At 34.2% G+C, this 15261-nt stretch overlaps 1 protein-coding gene across 2 annotated transcripts; it reads right to left on the reverse strand.

The window, feature by feature from the left end:
- Positions 1-1518: 1518 nt before the first annotated feature.
- Positions 1519-3548, reverse strand: LOC111470410 (LOB domain-containing protein 36-like). Of its 2 annotated transcripts, XM_023115974.1 has the most exons (3): positions 3431-3548; positions 3279-3356; positions 1519-2898 (listed from the first exon to the last, which is right to left on the reverse strand). In XM_023115974.1, the coding sequence occupies exon 3, from the start codon at positions 2856-2858 to the stop codon at positions 1815-1817; it is 1044 nt and encodes a 347-aa protein (XP_022971742.1). In that variant the 5' UTR covers positions 2859-2898; positions 3279-3356; positions 3431-3548; the 3' UTR covers positions 1519-1814. The 2 variants fall into 2 exon arrangements, with proteins under 2 accessions (XP_022971742.1, XP_022971743.1); XM_023115975.1 differs by lacking the exon at positions 3431-3548 and having other exon boundaries at positions 3279-3424.
- Positions 3549-15261: the final 11713 nt, after the last annotated feature.

The following is a 15261-nucleotide window of genomic DNA, read 5'->3' on the forward strand; positions in this document are numbered from 1 at the left end:
CATGTTCACCTATTAAAAAATGGTCCAAACGAGATTCTTTTAAATGTGAAATTACACTTTTAAATCCGAAACTTTTATAATTATTTAATTTTTACCCTTCAAATATCTAATAATTGAATTGAGTCCAAAATATTAATAAAAAAACCTTAGCCTTTATAGTTTTTAAATGAATCAATGATATAAAAAAAAAAAAAATCCAAATTCTCCAAGTCTTCTTAAAACAGCAACCTACCACACTGAATCTCCAATTTCTCAATATGAACTAGTTGACTCTCTCTCTCTCTCTCTCTCTCTCTCTCTCTCTCTCTCTCTCTCNTATATATATATATATATATATATATATATATATATATGTATTATATTATTTAAAATAAAAAAGAAATCATCGAAAAATGGAGTGGAAGAAACTTGTGATTGAAGAACATTAATGGAGGAGGAAGAGAGGAAGAGGCAAGTGGATGGAACTTGAAAATTCATTGGATGCCACAACGACGTTATTTACTTTGATTCATAATAATAATTATATATATTAATTAATCTAATATTTGTTTTCCGATGTGAATTTGGTGGATCTCCCACCCATTATTTTAAACATCAACGCACATGCATATCCATTTATAAACTTCCATCCCTTTTCAAAACACTTCACCCTCTTCACCCCTGTCTCTCTTTGTATGAACGTGATCTATCTATCTATCTATTACAGTTCCAATGCCCCCAACTCTATTTGATTTGATCACTCGATGGCTTTTCATTCAACGGATCCCAATATGAATGACCGAATGAATTAATAAAAAACAAAAACAGGAAACTTTTTAAGGAGAAGAATTCTCCCCACCCCCGTATTGTAATCAAGAGCTACCCCTATCTAAGGCTTCAAGCTAAACATTTTGTTGGGAGTAGAACAAAACATTCATTTTTTATATGGGTGTAAAAATCTCTCACTAACAAATGTGTTTTATCAAATGGTATCAGAGTCGGACACTAGGCGATGTGCCAGTGAGTAGGCCAAGCCTCAAAGGGAGTGGACACGAGACAGTGTGCCGGTAAGGATGCTGACCCCAAACGGGGTGGATTGAGGGTCTTATGGTGCAAATTCACTATTTGAGTTGTTTGAATGCAATAAGCAGCAGACATAGAAGAAGAATGAAACAGCGAAAGGGGGGGGGAAAAAGAAAAGAGTGTGGTGTAGCCTAAAAGATAATAGAAGATCTGTCCTGTTTGTTAAGCAACAAAAAATGGTATTGAAACAGGAAGAAACAGTGTAGGAAAGGAATGGGGAGTTTAGTTTCTGAAATGGGGGTTCCATTTATAGGCAATGACTGAGACATATCCCATGGCAGTGAAAAGACAATAATTCCTCTTCTAGGACCCCCAACAACACAGCCCCCTCTCTCATGTCTCTATTCAATAAACAGTAAATTAGCCTTTCGGCTGCTACCAAATAATATTGCACCATTTGTGAGAAAGAAAAAAAAAAAAAAAAAAAAAGAAAAAGAAAAAAGGCATCATCAGATCGATCAGACAGAGCTTAAAAACACCATTATTTTTTTTTAGAAAAAAAAGAGCATGAAAATGGATTCATAAATGCAAAACGCATCTAGTGTTTAAGAACTATCCTCCTGTGCATGCTCTATGCTCCGACCCATTAAAACTAAACCCTCCCATGAAACTGTCTTGTCTTAATCACCATCCAAAAACAAAAAACACCTTGGGGCATGCACAAGGATATATCATAAACCAGATGCTAAAATGTAACAACAAAAAATTAATACCTAGACGAGAAAATTCATTAAAAAAAAAAAAAAAAAGAATCAACAAGAGGGTCCAATGTTAATATTCCTACCATCATCTGCAGTAGCTTCAGGCTTGTGGATTTGCTGCGATCGGTGTGGATGGGGTTGCTGCTGTTGTTGCTGTGATTGGTCAAGCTGAGTTTGCTGAGGTTGAGGAAATAGCTGTACTTGAAGCGGATGATGATGGTGGGAATGGGAATGGGAATGGGAATGGGAGTGTTCTGGTTGCGTTTGAATTTGGTAGCTATTGTCTGGAAAAGTTCCCAATGTCAAATCTGAAGGCGAATTCATCTGATTATTAAACCCACCAGCACCGGTACCGGCACCGGCACCAACACCAGCCGGGTCAAACCCATTGAACCTCAAGAGCTCGTGCTGGCGTTGGGAAGGAGAATGCTGTTGCTGCTGATGCTGCTGGGTTTGCTTCTGCTCGTACGCTCTGAACATTTCTTGCTGCTCTCTGGCCGCCACTGCCGCAGCCAATTGCTGTGCCTCAAACAACTGCTGCTGCTGCTGTATCTGGTGGTGATGTTGTTGTTGCTGATGGGGCGATTCACGAATGAGCATCTGTTGGGAGGAGCCACCGCCGCCAGAAGAGGGAATCCCAAACATGGGGGACATGTTGTAAGGAAGTAGGACGGAGGAGGAAGGGCTAGTGACGGGTCCTTGAGGGTTAGAGGTCATAATGGCAGTGGAAGGCTGAAGAATTGGAATCATTGCTTGAGGGCCAACATAACTGGCCAGTTCCTTTTTGGCATTGTACAGGTCGCTTTGCATTTGCTTTAGCTTGTGTTGTAGGACAGAGATAAGGCCGACACATCCGTACACTGGGTCTCGCAGACGAAACTCTGCCTCATAGGCTAATGAGTTCACTGCGTCTTCACGCTGCGACGCGTTCAACTCATTCAAAAGCTTCGCCACGTTGCTTGCGCCAAACACCTTGTGAACATTAGCGAATTTCTGCGGCTGATCCGGTGGGAAGTACGGCGCGAATACGCATTCTTGTGTGCATTTTCGCCGAAGAAATTTACACGCCGCACATGGTGAATTCGACGATGACATTCTTCTATTACCAAATCACTTTCCGTTTTTTCTTCAACGACTGAAAAACAAAAAAAAAAAAAAAAAAAAAAAAAAAAAAAAAAAAAAAAAATGTATATATATATACACACACACACACACACACACACATATATATGTAGCCATGGAATTGGATTCTTGTGAAAAGGATTAAATTAAAGAGAGGAAAAAAACAAAAGCGAAGAATCTGATCGGCCAAAATAGCTTCCAACAACACAGATTTCAGGAAAAGAAAAAGAAAAAGAGAGAGAGAGAGCGACAGTGGAACAGAAAACAATGAAACATAAGAATCAAAACTAAAATGAGCGTCAACGTTGAAAGTAGCGATTCAATCTGAGATTATTGCGAGAAGCTTCGTTTGCTTTCCAAATATATTTGAAGAAGAAAGGACGAAAAACTCACCTGAGATTATTGCTCGTTCGTCCTCAACTGGTTTGAATCGCAGTAAAGTCCATGGATAAAACGGAAACAAACGAAAACCTGAGCAGAAAAAACTCAAGAATTGAAGAAGGAACAGATCGAAAAGAAACGTCAATGGCGAAAAGGTGGAAAACCTTCGGTATTCTTCTTCTTCTTCTTCTTCTGGTTCTTGTTCTTGTTCTGGTTCTTCTGGTTTTAGGGTTTGGAAAGCGAGAGAAAGCGCTGGATCCGATCTTCGAGTTTCACAATCCCCAACAGAAGAAGAACAGAAAGAGAGAAAAGGGAAATCAAATAATTAATTATTTAATTAATTAAAGAAATAAAATTGTTAGAGAAAAAAAAAAAAAAATTGAAGGATCATAACTGTGGCGTCGACGTCAAATATTTTTTTAAAATTAAAATATTTTTAAAAAACATGGGGAAATCAGAGGCGTTAAGATTGGAAGAGAGGAAGGACGGCCGTTGGATGGACCTCTCATTCTGAGCAGCTATTCAATGCGTCTCTGAGTTACCTCTTTGTCCCTGTACTGTCCCTTTTTAATACCCAAAATACCCCTCCCCTTCCAAGTTTCTCTCACCATTATTTTCAATTTTATTTTATTTTTGTTTTAAAGAAAGAAAATAAATTAAAATTTTATTAGACACATAAAATTAAAATTTGAATTAAATATAAAATTTAATTAAAAGCTAAAAGGCTAACCATTAAAAGATTGCGGTGAGAAATGGACAAAAATTTAGCCACCAAAATTGAAAAGCCAAAATCATTAAAAATAAAAAATTTTAAAAAAAAAACCAAAATTAAATTAAACAAAATTTCCTACTAAACCTTTATTTATTACATATTTATTAAATAAAATTTCCAATTTAGTCCTAATATTTTTATCTTCCAAATCTTTGTAAATATGTTTATTATGTCAAGTTATAATTAATTAAATTAAACAAAATATTCTAATTATGTTAGTAGATTTTGAAAAGTTTTATTTTTATTTTTTAATTAAATTTTTTTCCATAAATATTATTGAAATTTTTTACTTTAAATTGATATAAAAAAATATTATATATTAGAAGTTTGAATCAGCCACAACATTATTTACCATAAATCTCTTTTTAATTAAAAATTTTATAAGATTTAGTTACTAATATTATATTAAAAAAAAAAAACAACTCATAAATCCAATCCAACTCAACCTAACCTGAGAATAGAGAATTGGGTTGTAAACTCTATCCAAATTGCTAGAATTACCAACTTAACTAATTCAAAATTTTTAATTGGGTTAAAAAGATTTCTCCAACTCAACTCTATACAGAAAAACCAATGAACGCCTATTAACAATTAAACTAATATATTTTTATTTTTTTTGGGATAAAAATCCAGGCAGACATTTTTTTTTGTCATATTAACCCAACTAACTGTAATCGTTCACATTTTTTATTTTCATTTTTTTTTGTCATATTAACCCAACTATCTAGACCAATCTAGAAGACATTTTTTAGTTAAGTCAACCCGAATCTAACCCTTTGTTACTTTTAAGATTAGTACGAGGATTAAGAATATTTGATATTTGTAACGGATGAGATTTATTTTAATTTAAAATTTAAATAAATGAACTAAAATGGAGAAAAGTAATAATAATAATAATAATAATGAGAGACAAAAATAGTAAAAAACAAATGTTAATTTTTGAGAGAAAAAATACCCTAAAATAATAATAATAATAATAATAATAATAATATGAAAAGAATGTTGGAAAATCTGAGATTTGGACAAGACGTAAAAGGCTAACATTGACTTTTGATTTTTGTACCAAAAAAAAAAACGAAAAATTGAATAAATGGGGAAAAGGATATTTTTGTCATTTCGTACGAAAGAGAACAAAACAGAGAAGAACCCCGGCTGTGTATTTGGAGAGTTGTGTGGAGGGTATTTTGGTAAAAGCAGAATGACCATACTCCAGCACATCGTTTCTCGATTCGCTCATTAATACTCTCTCCAACCTTCCCTTCCTCGATTCAGCGCGCACGATTCACTAGACGCTACAGCCTCACCCACCAATTATAAGAACAATAATAAAATCTTTTTTTTTTTTTTTTTAATTAAATTCAGGGGAAGCCTCCATTTTTTCCCCTCATTAAATTACATTATCATGTACGTCTATCTTAACTAAAATCATATATTATTATCATTAATTACGTCCCTTCTGTTAGACGAACACGACTCTCCACAATGGTATGATATTGTCCACTTTGAGCATAAGCTCTCATGGCTTTGCTTTGAGCTTCCCCAAAATGCCTCATACCAATGGAGAGTGTATTCTTAGATTATAAACCCATGATCATTCCCTAAATTAACCGATGTGGGACTTTCATCATCCAACACCTTCGAGCTTTTATTATAGATACTATACTTGAAGGCCCCGACATTCTTCTGCATGTCCTGTGACATGGTCACTCTAGCTTCTGATTCTAGATTTGACACCCGATGGCCTTGACATTCACCTGCATTCACTTTGACATGGTCACTCTAGCTTTTGATTCTAGATTCGACACCTGATGACCCCGACGTTCTCCTTGCTTCTTAAGAGTGAAAACTATCACCACAAAACAACACGAGTTATTCTTGTATGTTTTATACTCGCTCACATGCATCCGAAAAAATTTATAGAAGATCACTCAACGTAGAATTACTCAAAGAAAAACTCGTTTTACCATGAAGTTTTTATGATTTAACCATCGAAAAGGAAAGTGTACCTTGATGGTGAATGTTATACGTCGTCTCTCATAATCTATCTTTTTAGAGCTTATCATTTCTCACAATCTATCTTCTTGGAGCTCATCGTTCTCGTTAGGGTTACCTAGAGTCTTAGACATTAAGGACATTAAGGACACAACTCTCTTATCAACGGTTCATGGTTGAGAATAAGCTAACTAACCCTTAACCTCACCTACATGACAACAGGATCACATCGTCTCATCTCACAATTCACTAAACATGTTGTGCGGCTCTTGTCTTGACATATCACTATTGAAGATAAGCTAGCAAATCAATAAACGTGCTCACGTGGATAAACAACGACACCACATATTGGAAATCATAAAGTATACATATCTGAATCATCAATCCTACTTTCGACAAAATACGTTTTAAAATTATGAGATTGATGGTGACACGTAACGGGTTAAAATGGACAATATCTACTAGTAGTAGCCTCGGGTTGTTATAGTTAATGTCTTGAAACTCTTGTCTAACCATTAACGAACCAAAAATCGAATGAAATCGAACCATCGGAATTGAGGAAAAGAGGAAGGTAAAAAGAGAGAGAGAGGGTCAAAGGCGTAGGCACACACAAAGTGAAGAACAGTGCACAGTCGTATTGATTGACCATATAAAAAGCGTACGGTTTGTTTGGATGTGTGTGTTTGGGTATACATATTGGTTTTCCATTCATTTGGAAGTGACAAATCCTTAAGTTTTCCCTCTAATCACTGACGCATTCATCTCTCTCTCTCTCTCTCTCTCTCCATAACTCTTCCAACCAGTCAACCATCGATTACTACTTAACGAGTCACGAGTTAATGATTTGATCTTAAAAACTCGATCAACCCAATCTAACTTTGGTTCATGGATTATCTTAAAACTAGTTTGAGTTGAACCCAATCGAACCGAATTGGAGCATTCCTCACCACAATTGGGAACCGCTCTAGAACGCAAACGCGCCATCTCACGAAATGGGTTTATTCTTCCTCACGAAAATAAATAAATAAATATTTTATTAGTAATAAAATTAAATAAATACATTTTTATTTACATTATAATTATATATATTTATTTAATTTCATTATTATTATTTATTCTCCGACTAATTTAGGGAATGATCATGGATTTATAAGTGAGGAATACTAACTTCATTGGTATGAAGCCTTTTGGGAAGTCCAAAGCCATGAGAGTTTATACTCAAAATGAACAATATCATACTATTGTGGAGAGTCGTGTTCAAAAAATGTTGTAACTGAACTCGCGAACACCCGTGATGATGTATTTTGTAGGGAAGATGGGGCCCACAGACAAAAATGAGGGAATAAAATGAGAAGAAGAAGAAGAAGAGGGTGACAGTGTGTTGGTGAGCAATTGCGTGCAGAGTTATTGAATCCATTTATTGTAATATCCCTTTTACCCTTCTGCGCTTCTTCTGCCCATACTTTCCCCTCTCTTTATTTTCTTCCATTATTATTATTCTTTTTGCCCCCTTCCCCCATTTTCTCTCTCCTATTCTTAATTTCAATTTAAATTGAATTATAAATTTTCTTAAAATTACATGAAATTTAAATATCTAAATGGACCGACATGTAACATTCTACATTAGTCATACATTAGTTAGACAGGGGAACAAAACACAAACAATATTAAATTTGTCATATTTGAATGGACAGACATGTAACATTCTACATTAGTCATACATTAGTTAGAGAGGGGAACAAAACATAAATAATATTAAATTTGTCATATCTGAATTAGTCATACATTAGTCAGAGAGGGGAACAAAACATAAACAATATTAAATTTGTCATATCTGAATGGACAGACATATAACATTCTGCATTAGTTAGAGAGGGGAACAAAACATAAATAATATTAAATTTAACAAAATGTGAATAAAGGGTCGGAATAATTAGACTAAAATTAAATATTTTTTATATTATTATTTATTTTTTATTAAAAAAATATTAATATTTTTAAAATTTGAAAAACTTTGCACATTTATTACCCTTTATTCAACGTGATTTCTGTTTATTGAAATTAAGAAAACTGTATTACAGAAAATTAGGAGAACATCAGGTTGGTTTTTTTTTTTTTTTCCTTAAAAAAAACAAAATTAATGCACTCACGTGGTCTATTTTATTTTATTTTATTTTCTCTTCTTTATTTATTTCTTAAATATTTATTTATATTTACTTTTTTCAACTACTATTTCTACGGCTTCAGGTTTCTCTTGGTGTTTTATACATGAATACTTGTGTATTAATATTTTAAATAATTCAATTAATTTAGAAAAAAAAAATTACAAAAGTTGATAACCATTTAATTTTTTATTTTTAAAATTTTAAACATTATTGGAATAGCTTTTGGATCGAGTTAGGTTGTAAAAATGTTTTAGACCGATCCAAAATTTTGGGTTGGTTGAATTTTTGTAATTGTCCAAGCTAACCGCTAACATATATTGTCTGCTTTGACCCGTTACGTATTATCGTTACCTCACAGTTTTGAAACGCGCATGCTAGAGAGAGGTTTTCACAATCTTGCAAGGAATGTTTCGTTCTCCTCTCAAACTGATGTACAATTTCATAATCCATCTCCCTTGGGAGCCAGCGTCCTCGCTAATATACTGTTCGATGTCTAGCTCTGATACCATTTGTCATTAGCCTCACGATTTTCTGAAGAACCGAGATAGAGCTCACGACCCAATCATCCGGTTGTGTTATTGTTCTTTTTTTTTTAATTATTTAAAAAAATCATAGTTCCGTTCGAATGAGGCGAAGACGGAGTTGGTATTAGATTTTGATAGAGATAATTATAGGAGAATGAAAGTTGAAAGAATAATGAGTATATGGTAGGCACATGAGAAGCATCAGGTTGTGGGTTAGGGTTTTAAGTACTATGAGTTTCACATCCCCCAAAGGTACTTTCATGAATTAAATAGGGCTAACTGCCAAAATAGGAAGACATGAGCAATGGTAGCCATAGCTTTTTGGGTACCTCTATGTTACTTATCTCATATTAATTACTTTACAATAATATATATATATATAAATTTACCCCTCTAACCCTCTCCCAAATTTCATCCCCTCGTCATGAGTTTTGCTGTGTTCGAACATCATTTCTTTTGTTCTACTAGTCATTGGATTAGCCCACATTGGCTAATTAAGACGACAATCATGAGATTATAAGTAAGAAATGCTATTTTCATTGGTATGAGGCTCTTTGGGAAACCAAAAGCAAAGGTATGAGAGTTTATGCTCGAAGTGGACAATATCATATCATTGTGGAGAGTAGTGATTCCTAATATAGTATTAGACTTAACTATATCAATAGAATCCTCAAATGTTGAACAAAGGGTGTACTATATGATGTTGTGGGTCCACCTAGGTCGAACAAACTTTGAAACAAACTTGGTGGGATGATTATACTATGTATGATGATGTGTGTCTCGTGGTATGTCATATGTATCCTCAAATGTTGAACAAAGGGTGTACTATATGATGTTGTGGGTCCACCTAGGTCGAACAAACTTTGAAACAAACTTGGTGGTATGATTATACTATGTATGATGATGTGTGTCTCGTGGTATGTCATATGTATGATTGATATGCTATACTATGCTAAGTTATGCCATGCTATGTAATGTTATGCCATGATATACTAGGAATGCTATGTTATGCCGCGCTATGTCATATAATAAAGCTATGCTATTTTGAGACCATGCCATGTTGTATAAAGTTGTTATGAAATTGTTAATCTATGATGCATAAATCTTTGTAGACCATGCCATGAAAGCTATGCTATGTATTACAGTATGTACCGAAATTATGTTAGCATAGTTTATAGACTTATTATGTTATAGATATATGAAGGTTTGTACTGTATCATACATTATGCTATGATTATAAGCTATGAGGACCTCATGCATATTTGTGTGACACGTGCATTGGGATACTCCTCCACTATGATGAGTATGGACATGTACATTCTCATGCTCACACGCGTGAGTCATGTTTAGAAAAGTACTACACATCCAATCTTACCCGGACTGAAAAAGCTGCTTAAGGCCATACTATGCTATGTTAAAAGGATAGGTCTCACCATGTTGCATGTGTTTGCATTTTTCAACCCCAATAATGAGGTTATTTACTGAGTATTTCCAGCCATGTGCTATTCTTACATTTCAGATAAAAGTAAGGCAGTTCTATATACGGATGAGGAGTCTAATAACTTAGACACTTTAACTATCAATGAATTGCAAAGCAACTTGCTGGTACATGAGCAAAGACTGAATGAACGTGTAGGTGATGAAAAAGCACAAAATGTGACATACAATAATAGAATTGATGGAAGAGGAGGTGATCGAGCTCATGAAGCTTTTCGAGGAAGAGGTAAAGGTAGACATCCATTCAACAAAACTACAGTTGAGTGTTACAAGTGTCATCGGTTAGGACACTTTAGATATGAGTGTACTCAATGGAAGAATGGAGCAAATTATGTTGTGCTTGAGGGGGAAGAAGAAATGTTGCTGATGTCATATGTGAAACTCAATCAATAAATGAGGGAAAATGTTTGGTTTCTTGATTCAGAGTGTAGCAATCATATGTGTGCAAACAAGGAATGATTCTCAAATCTGAGGAATTCCGACAATCTGTGAGGCATGGAAATAATTTCAAGATGGTGGTGTTGGGAAAACCTAACATTAGGTTGCAAGTTGCTGGAGTCACTCAGGTAATCGAAGATGTTTTCTATATACCTGAGTTGAAAAACAACCTATTAAGTCTTGGACAATTGCAAGAAAGAGGTGTATCTATTTTGATACAACATGGAGAATGCAAAATCCATCATCCCAAGATGGGGCTTATTATGCAAACAATAATGTCTGCGAATAGAATGTTGATATTACTTGCAAGAATCATGTCACAAACCGCCACTTGCTTCCAAATAATTATAGAAAACAACACTCATCTTTGGCACCGCAGATATGGGCATCTAGGTTTCAAGGGTTCGAGAACATTGCAACATAAGTAAATGGTGAGAGGGTTACCCCAATTGAAAGCATCGTCTAACATATGCACTGATTGCATGGTGGGAAAGCAACATAGGGATGCATTTCTAAAGAGAAGTTTATGGAGAGCAGCACCAATGCTGTAATTGGTACATGTAGACATCTGTGGACCCATTAAACCTATTTCCAACCGTAAGAATAGATATTTTATAAGCTTTATAGATGATTACACCGACAATGTGTGGATATATTTTCTTACTGAAAAATCTGAAGCCTTTACTATCTTCAAGAATTACAAAAATCTTGTTGAGAATAAGACTGGAGATTTTATTCGTTGTTGCACAGATAAGGGTGGAGAGTTCACTTCTCACAGTTCAATATTTTTTTGCAAAACTAATGGTATCAATAGACAACTTACTGCAGCCTACACTCCCCAACAAAATGGTGTAGCTGAGTGCAAGAACATGATTAGAAGTATATTATTAGAGAAGCAAGTTCCAAAGGATTTCTGGCTGGAAGCAGTAAACTGGACAGTGCAAAAATATGTCTCCTAAGGAGGCTTGAAGTGACGTAAAATCTAATGTTGATTACTTTCGAGTTTTTGGATGCATTGGCCATGTTCATGCATCAGACAGTAAGAGAAAGAAGTTAGATGTTAAAACTTTTCGGTGTGTGTTGCTAGGGAGGAGTGAAGAGAATAAGTGTTGGAATTGGGAAAATAGTAAGGAAGAAGCTAGACTAGATACCATTGAATGAGAAGATAGTAGAAGGGGAAGTTAGTATATCTTCCCGTGAGTCATTTGAATTAAATTCTTCAACATGTGAAGAGATCACACCAAAAGTGAGGAACAGAAGAGCACCATTACGAATGGATGATTATGTGAGCGGGGAAGAATTTTCTGAAGAAGCTGAAACAACAATTTAATTTTATTAACCTCAATTACAGATCCGACTACCTTTGAAGAAGTTGTTCAAATATCAAAATGGAGAATTGCAATGGACTTGGAGATAGAAGCCATCGAGCAAAATGAGGCTTGAGAGTTGATAGATTTGCCTAAAGGAATGAAGAAGATTGGAGTAAAGCCGGTTTTCAAAACCAAACTCAATGAAAATGACGAAGTTGACAAATATAAGGCTAGGTTGGTAGCAAAAGGTTATGCACAACAACATGGTATAGACTATACCGAGGGTGTTTGCACCTATATAAGTCTAGGCATTAAAGACATGTTTTCTTATCTTCACACTCAAGTTTCTCCGCAACGAACTTTTCCTGGCTTCGCATATAACAGAGCCAAGAATAACGACTTGCATAGTTATCTCTCGCATGCAATGAGATGCTACTGTTGGATATCACGAGTTCTTAGCAATCGATGACCGACTTAATGAGCAGCTTACATCCTAGACTTTACAGTCTAGTCGAGCTACTTACACCCTCTATCACCATTTTCTTCTTCTCCATCAACTTCAAGCACACTATATTTGATCTCTACCTCTTTTAAAAAAGTATGGTGGGTTATGAATCCTTAGTTTGTTACTTCAGCTAACCAACTTCTAAGAGAGACATAATTGACTGCATTAATTTCGGTAGCTACACCACCCACGGAATTTAAAGAACCTAAAGGAGAATGGGTCATATATTCCGCGGAACGTCGTTCTTGTCAACGTTGTATATCTTTTTTCAGCCTACTCAAGTCCAAACCATTAGGACCCCTTAGTGGTTCTAACCAAGGAGCACGCAGATCCCAAAAACGCATAGTCTCTCCACCCAAAAATGACTTCTCGGGTCGAAGAACGCATGAGCTTATAATTTTGAGAGAAGTATGGTGGGTTATAAATACGTAGTTTATTCCTTAGTTTATAATTAACAATTTAATTTAAATATATATTTGAAAAATTATCTTTCAAATAACTCAAAATTATGTAGGTATATATAATTGTATTAATATATATATTATATATATATATATATAATTAATGAATAAAATTAGTATTTTTATGGAAATAAAACACAATTCAATAAATTCATATCCAACCTAATCTAATAATAATTGTGGAGAACATTTATAGGGAGATTTTCAGGAGGAAGGACGAGGGGGTGGCAGTGGGTCCCACCAATTTATGTAAATAAAAAAATAAATAAATAAATAAATGGTTCCTATGTTTTCGTGCCGTTTTCACTGTTTGACTTTTCAAATTCAGACCGAATGGTCAAAAATTATAATTAAAAAAAAAAAAACCCTTTATTGTTCTGTCTGTATCCTGCATGGATTTGACATTACACCAATCAAATCAAATATTATATATTTTATCAATCATAGCAAAACAAATTCATTTAATATATTTTATCCATTTTAATTACAAACTTTATATTTCATTAAATTGATTTTAATTTTATCTAATTAAATCTTAAATTTGAACAAAAGTATCAATTTACCCTTTCTCCACTAAGTTTATATTTCAATTAAAGGCTTTTAAAATTGTCCTTTGTAAGACCGTTGACAGGGTCGATAATATTAGCTACGACTTTTACGTTGTGTTATTGATGTTGTTATTGTCTATCATCACTTTTTTTTATGAAATTTTAATTGAGCTTAAAACTCTTCATCATTGAAGTCAGTAAAATCATCATGACATCACCGCCTTCAACGACGTCATTACATGGATCTTCCACATATTTTTCGTAACTACTAATAACATTAAATCCAATTTGTTGAAATTACGTGTCCAAAAATAAAGGGAATCAAATTCATATTCGAATAGTATAATCAAGAATAGGGGTGTATATTTAACCCGATAACCCAACAATTTGAACTAATCCAACCCGAATTATATAGTTGATTTCTATTGGCGTTTCAAGTTAGGTCGGATCAGTTTAAATTGATTTTTTCAACCACAACAGTATGCCCAATAGAGAAGGAAGTCACAAGCAACACCATAAGAATTGACTCAAAGCATCAACGTCAAAAGTCTCGTGAAAGAGTGAATGGTTCGTTGCAAAATATGGAGGGTCTAGATGGATTAGCTAGAAACAAAATTGAAGAATAGTAGAGTTCAAGAAATTCTAGGACATTATCAAGTGGACACATGTCAACGTTCCATTAATGGAAGTTTTCGAGAAAATTCTCAATTATATCAAACTAGCAAAAGAATAATGAGTAGGAAAATACAAGAAAGTTGCACTATCGAAGATAAAGAGAAAATGATCTCACTCTAGGTAACGAGCTCATACTCTAAGTGAGCTAATTAGTCTTCTTGAGTCAATGATGCCTCGGTCGTATTACAATAGAGGTAGTGAAAAAATGAAATTTTTAAAAGACTCAACACGAGTTATCTACTCAATTTTCAATATTAGTTGGGTGAGCTCGGCGCAATGTTTGCCTACAAAAGGAGGCACGAAGATAGTTATGAATGAAATCGTATATCTCCAAAACGAGTTTAAAGAGATGGTAGTGAATATAGATGAAGAATTCATGCAAATAAATTCAACTCAAAATAATCAAGAAATTAACAATAATAATTTCAAACTGCCAATTTAATTTAAATAACAAGATTGGTAATGAATATGCAAAGTGAGCAGTTACCATCACAAATAACCATAATAAATTAATTGCCAAAATTTAAAGATAGTAATCAATATTAAGAGCAAAAGAAAATCATTTTGTCACCATGATTATTATAGCAGTTGGATCAACTTTTCCATCTCCTCTATACTGCTCCTTTTATTCAAGAGCAAACCTAATCATTTCCACACATAATAGATAAGAAGATCAAATCATTACAACCGTTCTTTTTCAAAAAACGAACATAAACAACGAAGAGTATGTCCTTAAGGGCATATAACCAATTAAACAATAATCAGAATCTCAGTAGAAAATATAAACGAAAAATACATAAATAAATAAATAATCTCCATGCAATCCTGCTTGTAGGGTCTCGAGTCACTGTCTACTCGACCCAACATGCATTTTAGAGTGTCATGCCAGTCTTTATTCGCGAATGTTGCCTAGTTGTGGTCAAACATAATAGGATAACAAGCACAGTATACAACAGACAATAAGCTTAATATCAGGAGAAAATGTTTTGTTTTCCTTTCTCATGCTTTACCACATGCTTCAGTCAAGAACCTTTAATAGAAGTGTTAGAGAGAGAAGAACGAGAGAGAGAACAAACCAAAACTATGAATAGTAACAAAAGAAATGTAG

This window comes from Cucurbita maxima, unplaced genomic scaffold (genome assembly GCF_002738345.1).
Source record: "Cucurbita maxima cultivar Rimu unplaced genomic scaffold, Cmax_1.0 Cma_Scf00044, whole genome shotgun sequence".
Lineage (NCBI taxonomy): Eukaryota > Viridiplantae > Streptophyta > Magnoliopsida > Cucurbitales > Cucurbitaceae > Cucurbita > Cucurbita maxima.

Bases quoted from the DNA above. Each gene is read 5' to 3' on its own strand.
- LOC111470410 (XM_023115974.1), bottom strand. From the start codon at position 2,858: ATGTCATCGTCGAATTCACCATGTGCGGCGTGTAAATTTCTTCGGCGA.